Source organism: Hyalella azteca, unplaced genomic scaffold, assembly GCF_000764305.2.
Source record: "Hyalella azteca isolate HAZT.00-mixed unplaced genomic scaffold, Hazt_2.0.2 contig14886, whole genome shotgun sequence".
Taxonomy (NCBI): domain Eukaryota; kingdom Metazoa; phylum Arthropoda; class Malacostraca; order Amphipoda; family Hyalellidae; genus Hyalella; species Hyalella azteca.
In genome coordinates, this window is record NW_025944755.1 from 53,718 (window position 1) to 69,079 (window position 15,362).

At 37.3% G+C, this 15,362-nt stretch overlaps 1 protein-coding gene across 1 annotated transcript; it reads left to right on the plus strand.

Moving 5' to 3' along the window:
• The first annotated feature begins 367 nt into the window (after nt 1-367).
• LOC108680910 (mucin-4) lies at nt 368-13,591 on the plus strand. The gene is made up of 15 exons (XM_018169841.2): nt 368-497; nt 1,166-1,214; nt 1,793-1,864; nt 2,218-3,231; nt 3,527-3,579; nt 3,748-4,988; nt 5,464-5,671; nt 6,200-6,367; nt 6,837-6,937; nt 7,368-7,417; nt 7,792-7,947; nt 8,583-8,714; nt 9,507-9,582; nt 10,146-10,249; nt 10,650-13,591. Exons 1-15 carry the CDS (start codon nt 414-416, stop codon nt 12,581-12,583), a joined length of 5,442 nt encoding a protein of 1,813 aa, XP_018025330.1. The 5' UTR covers nt 368-413; the 3' UTR covers nt 12,584-13,591.
• Nucleotides 13,592-15,362: the final 1,771 nt, after the last annotated feature.

Consider the following 15,362-nt stretch of genomic DNA (forward strand, 5'->3'; position numbering starts at 1 on the left):
ATCATAGTGATTATAGTCATCATACTCATAACTAGTGACTAGTCATAGGTAGGATATCACTATCACTCTATCAGTCTATCAGCATCTTCAAATATTATTTGAATAAATTTTGAACTCAGGAAGTTAAAAATGAACTGGCTTCTAAAAAATCCCTCATTCCACTATGCATTAATACATGGCTTTTTGCCTTTTGTCCAATTTTCCAGAAGAGGTGTGTCATATTTTACTATTTTAGGTCAATTTTAAATCTTACTAGGTAATACTTACTGGAAAACAATTCCAAAGATTTTTTTTTTTGTAATATATCTTGTATTTTTTATTCTTTCTCTTCTTTGTGTTCTATTTATTTTTTGTTATTCATACAGACTGGATCCCTCAAGCAGACAGTGATATACTGTTCCTGTTTCATCTCCATGGCTGAGCAAAGGAAGGGGATCCTGTTGGAAGGTCTTTCTTCTCCTGATGGACTTGTGGAGTCTTTCAATGATATTGAAAATGTAAGTATCCAGTATCAAATTTCATTTGAATCTGAAGCCAATTTGTTGTTTAACTTCAGTTAAGATCTTAGTTTTAAGAAGCTGATGATATGAACTCATTGGTTTGGTAACTTTGGTTGCATTGTACATGAAATTTTATAAATGTGTATTAATCATCTAAATTATAGTGATTGTCAGTATATTCTTTGATTTTCATTATATTATCTATTAAATGTATTCTGCTCTTCTTATAATTTTATCAATTAAAATACTAGAAGATTTATTCTTTGATGCATTTTATAATCATGAGTCATGACCCAATTAAAATTGAAATTTGTAAAAAATTGTATTATTATATTTCATTAGATCTTATTTTGTGTGCTGTATGGTTATGGCCAGTGTTGTGTAGATATGCCCTAATTTGTATAAACTAACTTTTATTTTCATGGATTATGGATTGATCTCAAAAATATATCACTGCTTTTTTAATTGTTTTTTTTTTTTTTTTTGATCTGTCACAAAAATTCATCCAAAGCATCAATTGTTGGTTTTAGATGTAGGTATTATTTATTGGCCTTTTATTGAAACTTTCAAATGGCAATTGTTTTTAGAAAATCATAAGTAGTAGGTACGGTATTTCAGAGATGATTTATATTTTCTTCTAGCTAAATTTGCCTTTGTATGTGCAGTGTGATGACAGTGCAAATTCAGCATCTGGCATATACAAAAGAAGAATGGGTAAGATTTCTTATGTGTAATAATCAAGTTGCCGTTAGTTGATGACCTAAAACTTTGATCTGTTCTTTGTGCTTTGCCTAAAATAAAATCAAGACATAAGTGGGAAGTTGAATGATACATCCAATGATACACGTAGTAGGTACAGTAATTACTGTACCACAATAACAGTACAGTACCATAATAACAGACATTAACAGTACAGTATCATAATAACCGTACTGTACGGTACCACAATAACTAACAGTACTGTACCAAGATAACAGTACCGTACAGTATTATTAACACTTTGCCTATCCAGACACAGTAGCTTACAACATTATCAATAAACATAGGTACCTACATTAAAATAATTTGCAGTGAACAATGTTTAATAGGCCCTCCATTTTTTACTGTGATGAATGAGCGGTTGATATTAGGTCTCATAAAGAGTCATATCAATAAATCTATGTAGCTCCACTGTCATAACCCAATCACTGATTATTGATATGCATTCATCTAGTCTCATAATTGCTTTATTGTTGAAATGGAAAATGAAATAAAATTTTTTAATTCTGCCCTTACTTTGAATTTTTTTACAGATTTGACCAGGAGCATTTGTGGTACTCCATCAAGTAGAAGAGATGAAACCTTCAGAGTGAGGAAACTGATAAGTAAGTTTTGAAAAAAAAGGTGAATTTCTGTTTAACCCGCAATTACCAATAATTAGATTTTTTACATACACGCAATTGCATTGTTTTCCGTCTATTACTATCCTGCCTTATTAAGTAAGTATGGAATGGGGTTGTATCTGAAGTAAAAATAAAACTTTTTTTATTTCAGAAATTGTTGCTAGAAAAAGTCTCCTTACTATTTTTTGGCTTTTCCTTAACTTATTCGTTTGTTTTGAATACATCAATGTTAAATTATGATAGCTTTAGTGAGATCTCATTTCCTAAATGCTTTCTAATATGCACATACTAATTTAATAATCACTCAAATGTTTATGATATTCTTCTTATTGCAGGTGTTCTCAGTCAATCTAGTGGCAGTAGTGGGTCAGCTAGTCGGTGCACTGGCAGTTCCAAGACTTCTACTACTCCACGTGGGTCAGCTCTGGATTTCTCTATGACCTCTACTCAGGGTGGTGTGGGTGGCTTGGACGATGTCGAGATGCCAAGTTTTGTGACAGACTCGACACTCAACTCTACTCCAAACTTACTAGTTTCATTAAGTCCGGCGTATGCTGCCAATACTCCTGTTGCAGGTGGAGATGCCTCACATGTTTTGAACATTTCAGCACTAAATACCACTATTTCTGGTTTTTCTGCTGAACAATCTCCCATTCTGCAAACAAGTGATGTTACAATGCAAATTCCAAGGCTGGTTGTATCACCTAAAAAAAGTTTAGTCAATGGGACATTTTCAGTGCCATCTGCAAACAATGAGGCTAATAAATCATTTATTGTTGATTGTGATACTGGCACTAATTATGAACGAATGAAATTAATGCACGAAAACTTTAGTATTAATGGTAATGACTCAGAAAATTGCAAGAAAATGACGGATGAATTTAGGGTGAATGACATCACCCTGAACTTACCTAGTTTTGCTCCTCCTGGGCTACTAAACGACTTGGATCATAACACTACAAGTAATTTTGCACCAGAAACTTTGAAAAATGAACCACTAAATACAACTTTCAATGCTGAAGTATCCATATCTGCAAAACCCAATAATTCAGGTGTCCCGAAGCTGGAAGATGAAATTAGAAGGGTTAATACTAATAGAGTGGACGAGTTGAAATTTGAAAATATCAAGCATCAATTTGAGCTCAATAAGGCAGAATCCAGTGTAGATGCAGCAAGAATCAACCAAACATCAAAGCTGCAAGAAACAAGTGGATCACACGACGCATTCTTTGATTTCCAAGAAGATATTTCCATTGTGCTGCAGAAACTAGCCCAGGATTTTGAGAACGAGCAGTCGTGTGACTCGATTCTTGACTTGACAAATGTAGAAAACCAGTTTGTTGTAACAGGTGTGTGTGATGCTGAAAAATTTATACATGTGCTTGAATTTGAATGTTGTTATTTTGTAAGATCTACAGGTTTTATTGAATTTTTACTCTCATATTTTCATTTGAGCATTTTAAATCGTCAAATTTTCTGAAATCGCTAAAGGTGTGTTTTGAAATTACAGTGATTTCAGATATGATATAGGTACCTGCATTGTTACTGGATGAAAATAGCAAGTTATTTCCTGTATTTTGTAAAAATATTTTGGAGTTTACACAAAATGCCTGACATATAACATATAATTTTTTTATTTCTCAGATGAGACAAGTCCCACATTGCCTGAGTTACCAACATCATTGGGCTCCTCTCAGGTTAGCAACTTTGCATTTATTAAATACCTATATCCTCTCTTTATGTACTGTCAATAGTTTTACACTAATTTAACCAATTTAATTGAAGATTTAAAAAGTTCAGGACTGTTTAAATTTGCTTCATGAGTAGTCTTTAAATGATATCAAATTAAAAAACTTTAATTACAGGGGAATTTAAATAACTACAGCAAACAGCAAGACTTGTTTATGCACGGTGCTGCCCAGAGTGGGGGTCTCAACACCCTTCCTGAAGAGGATGAAGACGATGAAAACCTCGTAGCCATCATCGCTGCTATCAAGTCCTCTGGCCGCGTCACGCTGCCGGTTCCTCCTAAGCAGCAAATTAATTCCGACGTGTTAAAAGCTGCCGAAGCATCACTTTCGACAGCAACAAAGGCTGCCGATTCTCCTGCTGTTGCGACAGGAGCGAGACCAAAAAGAACTGTTAAAACAACTATTCCTGGGAAAAACAAAGTTGTTACTTTCAGCTTTACTGAAGACAGTCCGAAGATAATTTCTGATCCTGCTCGTTCTGCAAAGTTACATGATACTTTTGACACTGACATCAAGGCCAAGCTTGAAGGTACTTTTGACTCTGTTGAGCCTTGTCTCCTAAACGGAACTTTCAATTTGGCTTCTTCTAAAACTTCCATGCTGGATGGAACTTTTCACGCCTCTTGCAAGACAGTAAATAGTGCTGCTTTCGACAATGTAATGGTAAATAAGCTGAATGATACTTATGAAAATATTGGAGAAAGTGATAAGAAAACACAGAATGAGCGTATCAGCTGCCAAACTCCAGACGAAGTTAACTCAACTTTCGTTTACAATCCACAAGAGTTGACAACAAACAAGACCACTGCGCAACATGGTGGTGTGCATAACCCCTCGATAAAATGCTCGGTTGATAAGAGTAAGGTTAACTGTACCTTTGATGGAACTCAGCGTGGGATGAACCGTACTTTTGACGGGGCATCTAATGCCATCAACACCACTTATGATGGAGGACCTCACGCCATCAACGCCACTTTTGATGGAAGACCTCACGCCATCAACACCACTTTTGATGGAGGACCTCACGCTGTTAACACCACTTTTGATGGAGGACCTCGCTCTGTCAACACCACTCGTGATGGAAGACCTCACGCTGTCAACACCACTTTTGATGGAGGACCTCGCTCTGTCAACACCACTCGTGATGCAGGACCTCACGCTGTTAACACCACTTTTGATGCAGCGTTTCATGCCATTAACAGCACATTTGATGCTGCTCATCGCGCGGGTAACAATAATTCTGACGATGGCAAAGGTCTCAATCGAACTCATGATGTAGTTGGCAACGCAAACATTGATGCTTGCAGCCCTAACAACACATATGATAAAGACTGCGTCTCTGCCAACGATAAGCGGTACGTTGTATTAGACATTCTTGGGTGCTTCTCAAACACATTTTTTTGAGAGGGTAAAATGGGTAATTTTGCCCACGCAGTAGTCGAGTGTTGAAACACATTAAGTTTGAATAAAAGTTTTGAGCTTAACCCCGCTGCAGATATTTTGCTATTTTACTTTTAGGTATGTGTCGATGGTGACGCTCGCAGAGTGGTTGTCTGCGAAACCTATCACAAGACTTTAAACATTTGGAAATTGATCAATTTGTATTCCATCTTTCAATCGAACTTATGTTAATTGAAAATTTATGCGCCTTGATTACTGATTTATATTCATAATATTTAATTTGAATGAAATGCACTGCAGTCATATGGTTTGAATTGTTCCATTCACATCAATATTTTGTGTCGAGTACTAGAGATGAGGAGTAGCTAGATAATTACGACTAACATTGTTTTATTCTTCTACACTGAAGATTATATTTCTATATTTTAGGCCATCACTGAACAGAAGTCGCAGCATGCCGTGCACTTCCCCCAACACAGAGCAGCTGGACGAGTCAGTGCACGAACTATGTGCCAGTCAAAGCTACAACTGCATTAATTTAATGGATGCTGATGCCCCTGTACTGAAACACATTCTTAAGATGCCTCTACAACAGCAGCAGCAATTGCGAGCTCTTTATGAGAGTCCTTCTAGAAGGGTTAGTGCTGATTCACCTCCTGTACTATATCTCGAACAATGATTTAACTCTATATTTTGTATCAACGAAACTATGTATATTTCTGCTGCATATTGGGTGGGTCTTGGAGCTCAATGTGACTACCATTTCACTCAATGGAGTTACTAATGCCTTCCATAGGGAAACTAAGACCCTCTGTTCCAAGGTCAGTCACAAACTTCTTTTAATGCAATTTTTTTAGCCAATCCTGCCTAAAAGAGTGTATTGAGATTTGGGGATATGTTCTGATACCAAGTCTTATTTTATATAAAAATGACCCTAATTAAAATTTTTTTCATATCTTTCTCAATAATTATATATGAATGACTTATTTTATGCGCAGAATACCTCGTCATTCACGAAGCAGCGACGTTTGACCATGTTATTATTCTCGATAACTATTCATTAATGACTTAATTTATGGGCAGAATAACTCGTTAATGAAGCAGCGACGTTTGTCCATCTTGTTGTTCTCGATAACTATTTATTAATGCCTTAATTTATGTGCAGAACAAGTCATTAACGAAGCAGCGACGTTCTTTACCGAGCAATTTCTCGCCGAGCTGCCAGCCGAACCGCTCGCTCGGGTGGCGGAACGACGCATCCTTCACCGCGTCGCAGGAGTCGCTCAATGGCGACCGTGCCTGTAACGTCACGACCAGTACTCCTAAACCTAAGGTAGCTGCAACAATTAATATGCTGAAGTTCTTAATATTTAATTGAGGATAATTACCTCAACTGTTAGGAAGTAGGTATCTCAAGTCTTCTACAACACAATATGTACTACGTATGGTTATGTGTATATTGTTACTAAATGTATGAAATTGTGTATGTTACTATGAGATTCGAAAGATATACTTTAGCTAATTTCATACACAGGTACATTTTATTATTTTGTAGGATCTTAACACTTTAATTAGTGACCAATTACAGTTAATATTCACTTATGCCGAGTGGTAATGTATAATTACAATGAAAAATTTAATAAGAATCTTTTGAATGAATCTGAACGTTAGTCTACAAGGTTAAAGATGAATAAATATTCATGAAAGTGTAAATAAGGTTATTAGCTGCTTCAGTTTTGACATTTAGGTTCAAATTGCTAATATATTATCTCTATTTATTTAAATAAATTTTTTTATTGCAGAGCACGCAAGAGATCCTAAGTTTGTACCAACAGACAACAGTCGCCGGCAAGCAAGACTCCATAGAAAAATCATCGTGCGCCATCTCTAACATAATTAACAGGCGCGTCTTAATTGTTTTTAACTTTCAGATACATTTTTATGGATAAAAATGTTTCTTGTTGACAGCATGGAGATGTTGGATGTTGTACAGAAGTTATACAAGTTCTTCAAGTAACTCATCGTCATATGGAGACTCAAGACTTTCGATAACAACTTTTCAGATCGATTTCAAACTACCTTAGAGTTAATTCAGGATTGCTTTTAAAATACCGTAGCATTACTACAGCGTGGTTCTTACAAATACCTTACCATTACTTCAGCTTTGCTGCAATTCTGGGATTGGTTTGTTGTTGATGCAGGACTTCATGCAAAATTATTCTTTAATGATCAGCCTAATTTTCATCAACCCCATTTTGAATTGACGCTATAATGACGATAATTATTGCCTAGGTAATCGTTAAATAATATCTATCCAAGTTTTTGTGCTACAGGTATAAGCCGCTGGCCATTACTGACGAGGCGGATGAAAAAGAAGCTCCTGGTGAGTGGAAAGATACCGTACTCAATTGAATACTTTATTAATTTACAATTTAATACTTGATTACATTACATTCCTGAAATTTACTTGCATTGTTTTTGAGTTAATAGTTAGTAAAAAAGGCAAGTCCACGCATTTGATAATATTTGGCTGAAACTTGAAACTTACGCAAATACATAGAACAAAATTTTAGATACTGCTCAACCAATATTATTAACAAAAAATCTTAAATCAGCATCTATGTTGAATGAGTGTTGCTCGTTATTCCTCTTGAAAAGTTTTAATTAGAAATTCCTATACAATTAGTATACAACTAATTGCAATCTATAAAAATTCATAACTAATAATATAACTCGATATTCACTTTACATGTGCAGAGTTAGCGCCCGCGTCCTGCAGCCATGAAGAAGTCGCTGCCAAGCTCCGTAAGCACCGCCAGCAGCAGCCCGCAGCCCCTGGCAGCGGTGGCGTTACCGGACCGCTTAGAGCGTTACATCCTGCTTCTAACGCCACGTCGTCCACTCCTAACCAGGGTTTGTGCTCATATTTAGAGTTGGTATCAGGATTATATATCATTATCCTGTAATTTAGATTGTGTGAAAATGGTATATTGACTGGACAATTGATTTATATAGACGAAGCTGATCTGAAGCGCTAGAAATCTCTCCCTTACTGCTAGAATTGCTTGTAATATACGTAGATCTGTCGGTAGATCATAATAAAAACTAGTCAATTAATTCTGTCACTTGGTTTTCATACGAACCAGCTTATTTGGATTTGCTTATGAACTACAACTAGACTGTATCGTCTTTTTCCAGAAAAGTTCCGTTATGAAACTTAGTTATGATTTCAGATTTTACTTCAAGCTATCGTTTTGGATATAGGTAAATTCGATAAATTGATTGAGATGCCGGACAATAGGTTTTACTTGTTACATCCACTCCCACTTATTTTTATTGTATGGTTATTTTCCTAATCTATAATTTGCACTGGGAATATTTTCATCGTGTAATTCATATAAATAATTAATGTATCGGCTAGTGATATATTATAGAGCTACTCGGAAACATTCATATTAAGATGCCTTGCTGCTAAATTATATGTTGTTGCTGATGACGTATTCTTTGTATTAATGTATCCTGACAAATATTCTGCTATTTTGTAACAGATAACGAAGCTACAGCAGCAGAGTCCGGTGGTAGTGGACAGTCTGGCAACAAAGAAACCAACGCCGAGGACGCTAACATCAAAGCCCTCAAGATGCGTCTGCTGCCGTCGTTCGGTTCCTTCAGTAGTATAGGTGACCTGACAAATTACTAATGCTAGTTTATAGCTTTTTTCTGACAGTTATTGCACATTTCTTGACAGTTAATGCTATTTTCTGTTTTGTTGTCATTTTTCGGAAAGTAATTGCGTTTTTTTTGACATTTATTGTTTCATCAATGACAGTTGCTTTTTTTTTTACAGTTCAGGTATTGATTTTCCAGACTGTTTTTGCTTTTTCCGAGTTTTTTTTTCGACAGTTTTCCATTTTTTAGAAAGTTATTGTCTTTTATCTGACAGTTATTGTTATTAATTCCGTCGTTTATTATTTGTAAATTTTTATGAAAAATTAATTGTTTCACGGATTTTCGAGGGCAGTTATTTTCGTTCCTTGTACGTATCAATTTTTTATTTAGTAAGGACTGCTGACACACCAATGATCGTCGAATTGGTTCAGTCGTAGGTAGCAACAGTATCGAGCTAGCTGCTTATCCTGGCGTATTAACTATTAAAATTTGATGAATCTTTCCCATTGCATAAAAGGAATTTAACCTCTTTTCATCGTGACGAGAAAATTTTGCAACTTGTTTTCTTTTCCTTTTGGTCCATTTTTTCGAAAATGGATACAAATATTTCCATGGTTTTATTCTCATTCATATCTAGACTGGGCAACATTTGTTGGTTATGGGTCCCGGAAACGAATAAAATTATGTTCATTTGTGCGAATATTATCAGTTTGTTAACTGGATATTATTCATTCATTTAGTAATGGCAAAGTCGGTGGGGCTTTCTGAAAAATTCTGGGCTTAATTTTCATGATTTTTTTCAGATTCTGATCGCGTTGGATCCCCAGACGCCATCACGGGCCCCATGTTTGGCAGTACCATGGACTCACCCATGCAGGGGTGAGATAATTAAGCTTAAAGTCTATTTTATTCCTTAACTAATCCATCACCTAGTGAGAAAAATAAATCAGTGAAACTATCATTAAAAATAAAACTAACCATCAAAAAAGACTGAAATTACATTAAAACTAAAACTAATCATCAACAAAACTGAAGTTTCACTAAAACTAACCATCAAACAAGACTGAAATTACATTACTGAAACTAACCATCAAACAAGGCTGAAATTACATTAAAACTGAAACTAACCTTCAAACTAGGCTGAAATTACATTAAAACTAAAACTAACTATCAAATAAGACTGAATTACATGAAAACTACAACTAACCATCAAACAAGAACGATCGACCACCACATTCAGGCTTTCCCCTCTGTTCGACCACTTGGTGCACTCACTAAATTATCAATAAAATTATATATTACATTTATTGGAATTATTTTCCTTTAGCAGATTCGTTCCTTTGAGATGATCACGTGTTTTTTACCTTTTCTGATTCGCAGTTTCTATTTTTGCCATCACTTGTATTTTCTGGCAATTCATTGAATTTATGATGAATGTGCAGAAGCGCATGCGGGGATGAATGCCGGACCAGCACTCCTGCTAGCCGCCTCAGCGCTGCTGCTCCCAACATGTCCGCTACTCCCATCGCAGCTCCACCAGCTCTAGGTGCTCCTGTAACATATTTAATTTTCAATGTCCATTCTATCCCTGTTTCCTTTAATTGTTGTTGAAAATTTTCAATTATAAATGAGCGAACCAGAATTTGGTTTCGATGGCATTAAAAATGATCAGGGTTCAATTTAAAAGAAGGTTATCATCGATACGTATCCATTCACTACGACTGTTGTTACTGCATTGCAAGTACAACTTAAAATAGCCTAACCAGCGTAAGCTAGAAGCATGTAAAGAGAAGCATTTAAATATGTTCTGCCTTGCTTAAAAAATAATTCTATATCGTCACATGCACTTGTCTAGCAATATTTTTTTCTAAATGAAGTATTTTTCCAATCAAATATTTTTTTACTGAATCCAGAGTGTTGTGTTCACTTTGTAATCTACTTTTTAGGAGCTTCGGTGAACTTCTCAAGCACATCTGTTGCCCAGAAAGAGGGACAACGTTTCCCGCTCTCAAGGCCTCTAGCTTCCGTCTTCCAGCTCCAAAAACTGAATAAGAAGGCGGGCGGCAATCTTGATAAAATTGATGGTCAAAACTCCGGTCCTGTTCTGCCTGCTCTAGCGGAAGTCGACGTGATGCCGACTTCGCTTCCGCAGAACTTAACTCACAACTTGGCTCATCAGTTACTGGATACAACAACTGATTTTGTTGAATCTACCAAGCCAATTCATGATGTGACTCATGAGCATTCACCCCTCAAGACATCAAAAAATTTGCCAGAGGTTGGAACACCTGCTGTATGTGATGTTGAGGCCAAGAATCGCGTATTATGTGACAATGCTAATCTTCGCTCGTGGGCTGCGTGTGCGACTCCAGCGGATAAATCAACTGACCATTCAGGCTGCTGGTCTTCGTCTGGACAATCTTCTCTACTGCGGAGCTGTGACATGAACGGCACTGCATCACCCCGACGCTCTGGGATGCCGCAGACTGCGACGCCTTCACGCATTCCGTCTCCGGTTACAGGGCGAGATTCTTTGTCATCTCGTTTGTCCAACGTATTTTCATCTTCTTCGTCCCACAATGACGTATTTGATCTAACGCAGACTCGGGTAAAAGATCAATCCAAGGAAGTCATTGTGACAAACCTGGAGGCAACCGAGATCAAATTGGATGTTTTGAGCGCTGAAGGTCTTGAGTCTGTCAGTGGAAAAGGTGGCTCCTCTAGCTCCACTGTAGCTCCTCAGAATTTGTCTTATGTCAAGCCTAGTCCAGAAGCTAGGAATGTTCCAAAAAGCTTGGTGACTAAGAACAATAACGGTAAGACGGCTCCGGCCGGTACACTACCTCGCAAGGTAGTTCCTGCAAAGTCTGTAACCACAACTCTGACAGTTCCAGAATCTTCCGCTTCTTCATCGACTGGAAGAGGGAAGCCTCTGTTAGGTCGTGAACTACCTGTGAAAGGCGGGGTAGGCGTTATTCGAAATTCAACCAGAGCTTCAAGTGTCATCGCCCCAAGATCTGCCATGACGCGGAAATCTGAAGGTTCTACGTTAGCCAAAGCTGCCAGTGTCGCGGAACTTTCAGCGGCTCCTGGCAACAGAGCGATCTCGGCTACGGGAGCTATCCGTAGACAAGTTTTTCATGCTAAGCAAACGGCAGACAAAGTTTTGATAGAATCAGTGCCACCATTGAGTGATGCTAGCAAGAAAAACTTGATTGGTTGTCAAGCAAATCAACTTTCACAAAATCCCGGAAAGCTTACCTCTTCCAGGATCTCAAACACTAAGATAGCTTCTACTCGACAGTCGCTCCTACCACAGTCACAGTTGCGTCAACCCACTGCTCCGATGAGGAAATCTATGCTGCCTCACGCCAGTTCCACGTCGGCTCTTCACGCCAGTTCGTCGGCTCTCGCATCAAGTCAAGCTAAACGTTCACCTTCAGTAAGAAGCCCAGGCTGTCCTCCCAGCCTTGCTGATGCGGGTAAGAGACCAAGCGTAGCTGGGCTACGAGCTCCTCGACGTAATATTGCCAGCCAAGTCCGTAGCCCAAAACTCGATTCTGTAAATGACAAGGAAAACCGACCTCCAAGCGCGATGTCTGAGCACATGACTGATGGAAAAACAGTGGTTGTTGCATCTCAGGATGCGCCTTCTTCAGTGCCTCGATCAAATTCTGAAATTGGCCCCGAAGTCAACCTTCAAGGAAACGTAAAAGCCGTACAGAAAAGTGGTGGCAAATTTGAGGTTGGTGTGACTGTGGATGGCAAGATGGCTGCACCGCAGCCAATTCTACCTGCAGCCGCTGGTAGAGGCATACCAAGGCCTAGTGGTTTACCTCTACCATCCAGACTTCGTTTGCCCTCAGTCATTAAAAAGTAAAATATACTCCTATCTACTTCTGAATTCGATTCAGATTAATATTGCCTTCATCAGGCAAGTGATAACTCTTTTTAATTTCTGTTTACATTCTTTGCTAGTGCTGAGCCATTGACCAATCGAGTCTTATTGAATTATTTTGTTCCATATTGTTTGCCCATCTTCGTATATTTCGTTTTATCTCGTCCGTTTCTCATGGTTTTCAACGACATTGTCCCAGAATCTCCGCTGAGCTGGTGTAAACGTCGCCTCTAATGAAGCAAGGCTTGATTTTCCTAAATTTTATTTTCACATTGATTTCGTTCAGGCGTTTTTAATTGTTGCGAGATGGATGGTGGTTATTGCTTTTAGTTATATTCGTGCAAAAATCGCATTAATATTTCTCACCCACTAGGTATATGTAGGGATGTATTTCAGGTTTTCCAGGCTTGTTGTACTGTATTCGCGACTTGGTGATAGCATAACCATCGCAAGCTTGAAGCACTTGAAGTGCTGAATCTAACTATGCTATGTCGTGGTAAAAATATTTAAACTCTTCAATGCACTTGATTTTAACTTTCTTGTCTTACTGTTACTCTATACTTTAACATAGATGGCATAGACCAATACATAGATTGGGAACAGTTAGTTATTGTTTGTTGTGGAATAGTTTTTAGTTCATCCACCCGCCTATAGCTGCTGTTGTCAGCGGGACTGGAGTTAAGATAACTCTATGTAAATTAGATCCTCGTTTCTTTATATGCGATAAATAAAATGAATTTACTTGCTAGGCGCAGTATTTCCCTTCTTCAGATAAAATTGGCAAGACGGTTGACTCTATTTTACTCATACATTTCCATTTTCATTTGGTAAACAAAATGGAATGCCTTCTTTCAATTGTTGCCTCAAATCACCGATGGAAAATTTTATGCTTGCTTGCAATAAACGAGCGTTGTTTTACTTAGTTACATATTAACCATTTACCCTCACTTCTGTAATGACCTAATAAAGAAATAAATTACTTCCTTTGTTTTTGCCTGCTTTCAATGACCAATGAATTTTTCGTAATGAAGTTTTTTTTACAGAAGTTTTTAAATCTGGATTATTTTCGTCATGTTATAGATAAAATGTATACAAATCACCGACCCAAAAATTTTTGAAGTCAGCCCAGTCGAAACAAATCGGTTAACTTTAGTGTTTCCATTTGTTCTGTTATTTTCTTGCTTCACGTATAAAAAATCGTTTAAGAACCTTAAGCAAATAGAAACAAAAATAATGTTCGGACAAAACCGTAAATGATTTCAGGATAAAATCAATAGGGTAAATCAGCTTAAAATTAATCGCTTCTTCTTTCATTGTTTATTCACATTACTGTAAAGTCATATTAAATGTAACTTATACTTCATACGGGGACATTTGTTTGTTACATTTGAATGAACATACAAAAGCACACAGTCCTGCTTGGCAGACAGAGTAGCTCAAGAAAATGTAATACACTTAATAACGATTACATTCACACTATTAAAATAACTCGTGTTATTCCTTAAATTATTATGATTTTATTAATGTTTTTTCATCGACGTATACATTGTAAATTAGTTGATAATATTACATAATTAAAAGGATAAATTACTACCCTAAAGCTTGGGATTCTTAACTCTCGTGCACCAACAAAGAAGCGTAGAATTGCTAGGTATCTTATTTTGTATAACCGCTCGGTTTTGTGCACTTTTACATGAAAATGAGCTTCATTTTGCAGTAAAAAAGTATACGTTAAAGCTTTAATTTGCTTCACGGTATTATAAATAATATTTTGAATAACTTTCTGAATCGCAAAATTCATACTCGAGCATTTTTTTATGTTTAGCATTTAGCAATGTTAATAAAAACATTAAATATAATAATCTACATTAAAGGTTAGAGTTCATCAACTAAGAACATTTGTAATAATTTTAAATAGAATACCTGACATTTATACTAAATTATTCGTTCAGTAATGTTATTTCATGGTTGAATTGTTATATAAGTATAAAACGTTGAAAAAACGTCGATCAAACGTTGTGGCGGAGTTTGTGAAGAATCGACACTTACATTAAATTATATAATTGCTTTTTAATTAGCTAGCTAGCTAAATAACAATACTAACAATTAGCTACATTGATAACGTAGCGGAGGTCATAACGACTTGACCTTTATATTTCTGTCAGCTCAATATTTCTGTCAGCTTATTAACAAATCAGCTAATTGGTAATTAACGCAGCGGAGGTCATTACGACTTGACCTCCGTCCATAAGCTCCTCATACCGACCCATCTCCCTCCTGTGCTCGTCTGTAAAGGTGTTGGAGCGTCTGCTCCTCCCCTCCCTCAATACTGCACTTCAACTGGTGGACTCGCAGCACGGTTCCAAGACGTTTTGGAGTTACGTCAAGGCGAAAACCAAGTCAAGAAATGGCGTGGCGGACTTGATGAAAGAAGACGGATCAAGAACCGATTCAGATCAGGAGAAGGCTGATCTTTTGGGTGAATTTTTCAAGAGCGTTTTTACCCAAGAAGATGGCAGGGCAATTCCTGAAACAGCGGACTATGAGCTAGATGATGAGTTATTGGACTTAGACATCACTGAGGATTCTGTTTGCAGGTTGTTGAGCAGACTACACGCAGGAAAGGCCCCGGGCCCTGATGGTTTTCCCTCACTCATCTTGGCGGCGGCGGCAAGAGAACTAGCAGAACCTGTTTCACTTTTGTTTGCACGTTCACTGGCAGACGGAAAAATACCTAAAGAATGGAAGCAAGCAACAGTTA

Excerpts from the sequence above, each read along its gene's own strand:
- LOC108680910 (XM_018169841.2), top strand. The coding sequence starts at position 414 with ATGGCTGAGCAAAGGAAGGGGATCCTGTTGGAAGGTCTTTCTTCTCCT. Across the intron at positions 8,715-9,506 it reads CGGTTCCTTCAGTAGTATAG|ATTCTGATCGCGTTGGATCC; the intron begins GTGACCTGACAA and ends GATTTTTTTCAG. Across the intron at positions 10,250-10,649 it reads CGCAGCTCCACCAGCTCTAG|GAGCTTCGGTGAACTTCTCA; the intron begins GTGCTCCTGTAA and ends TCTACTTTTTAG.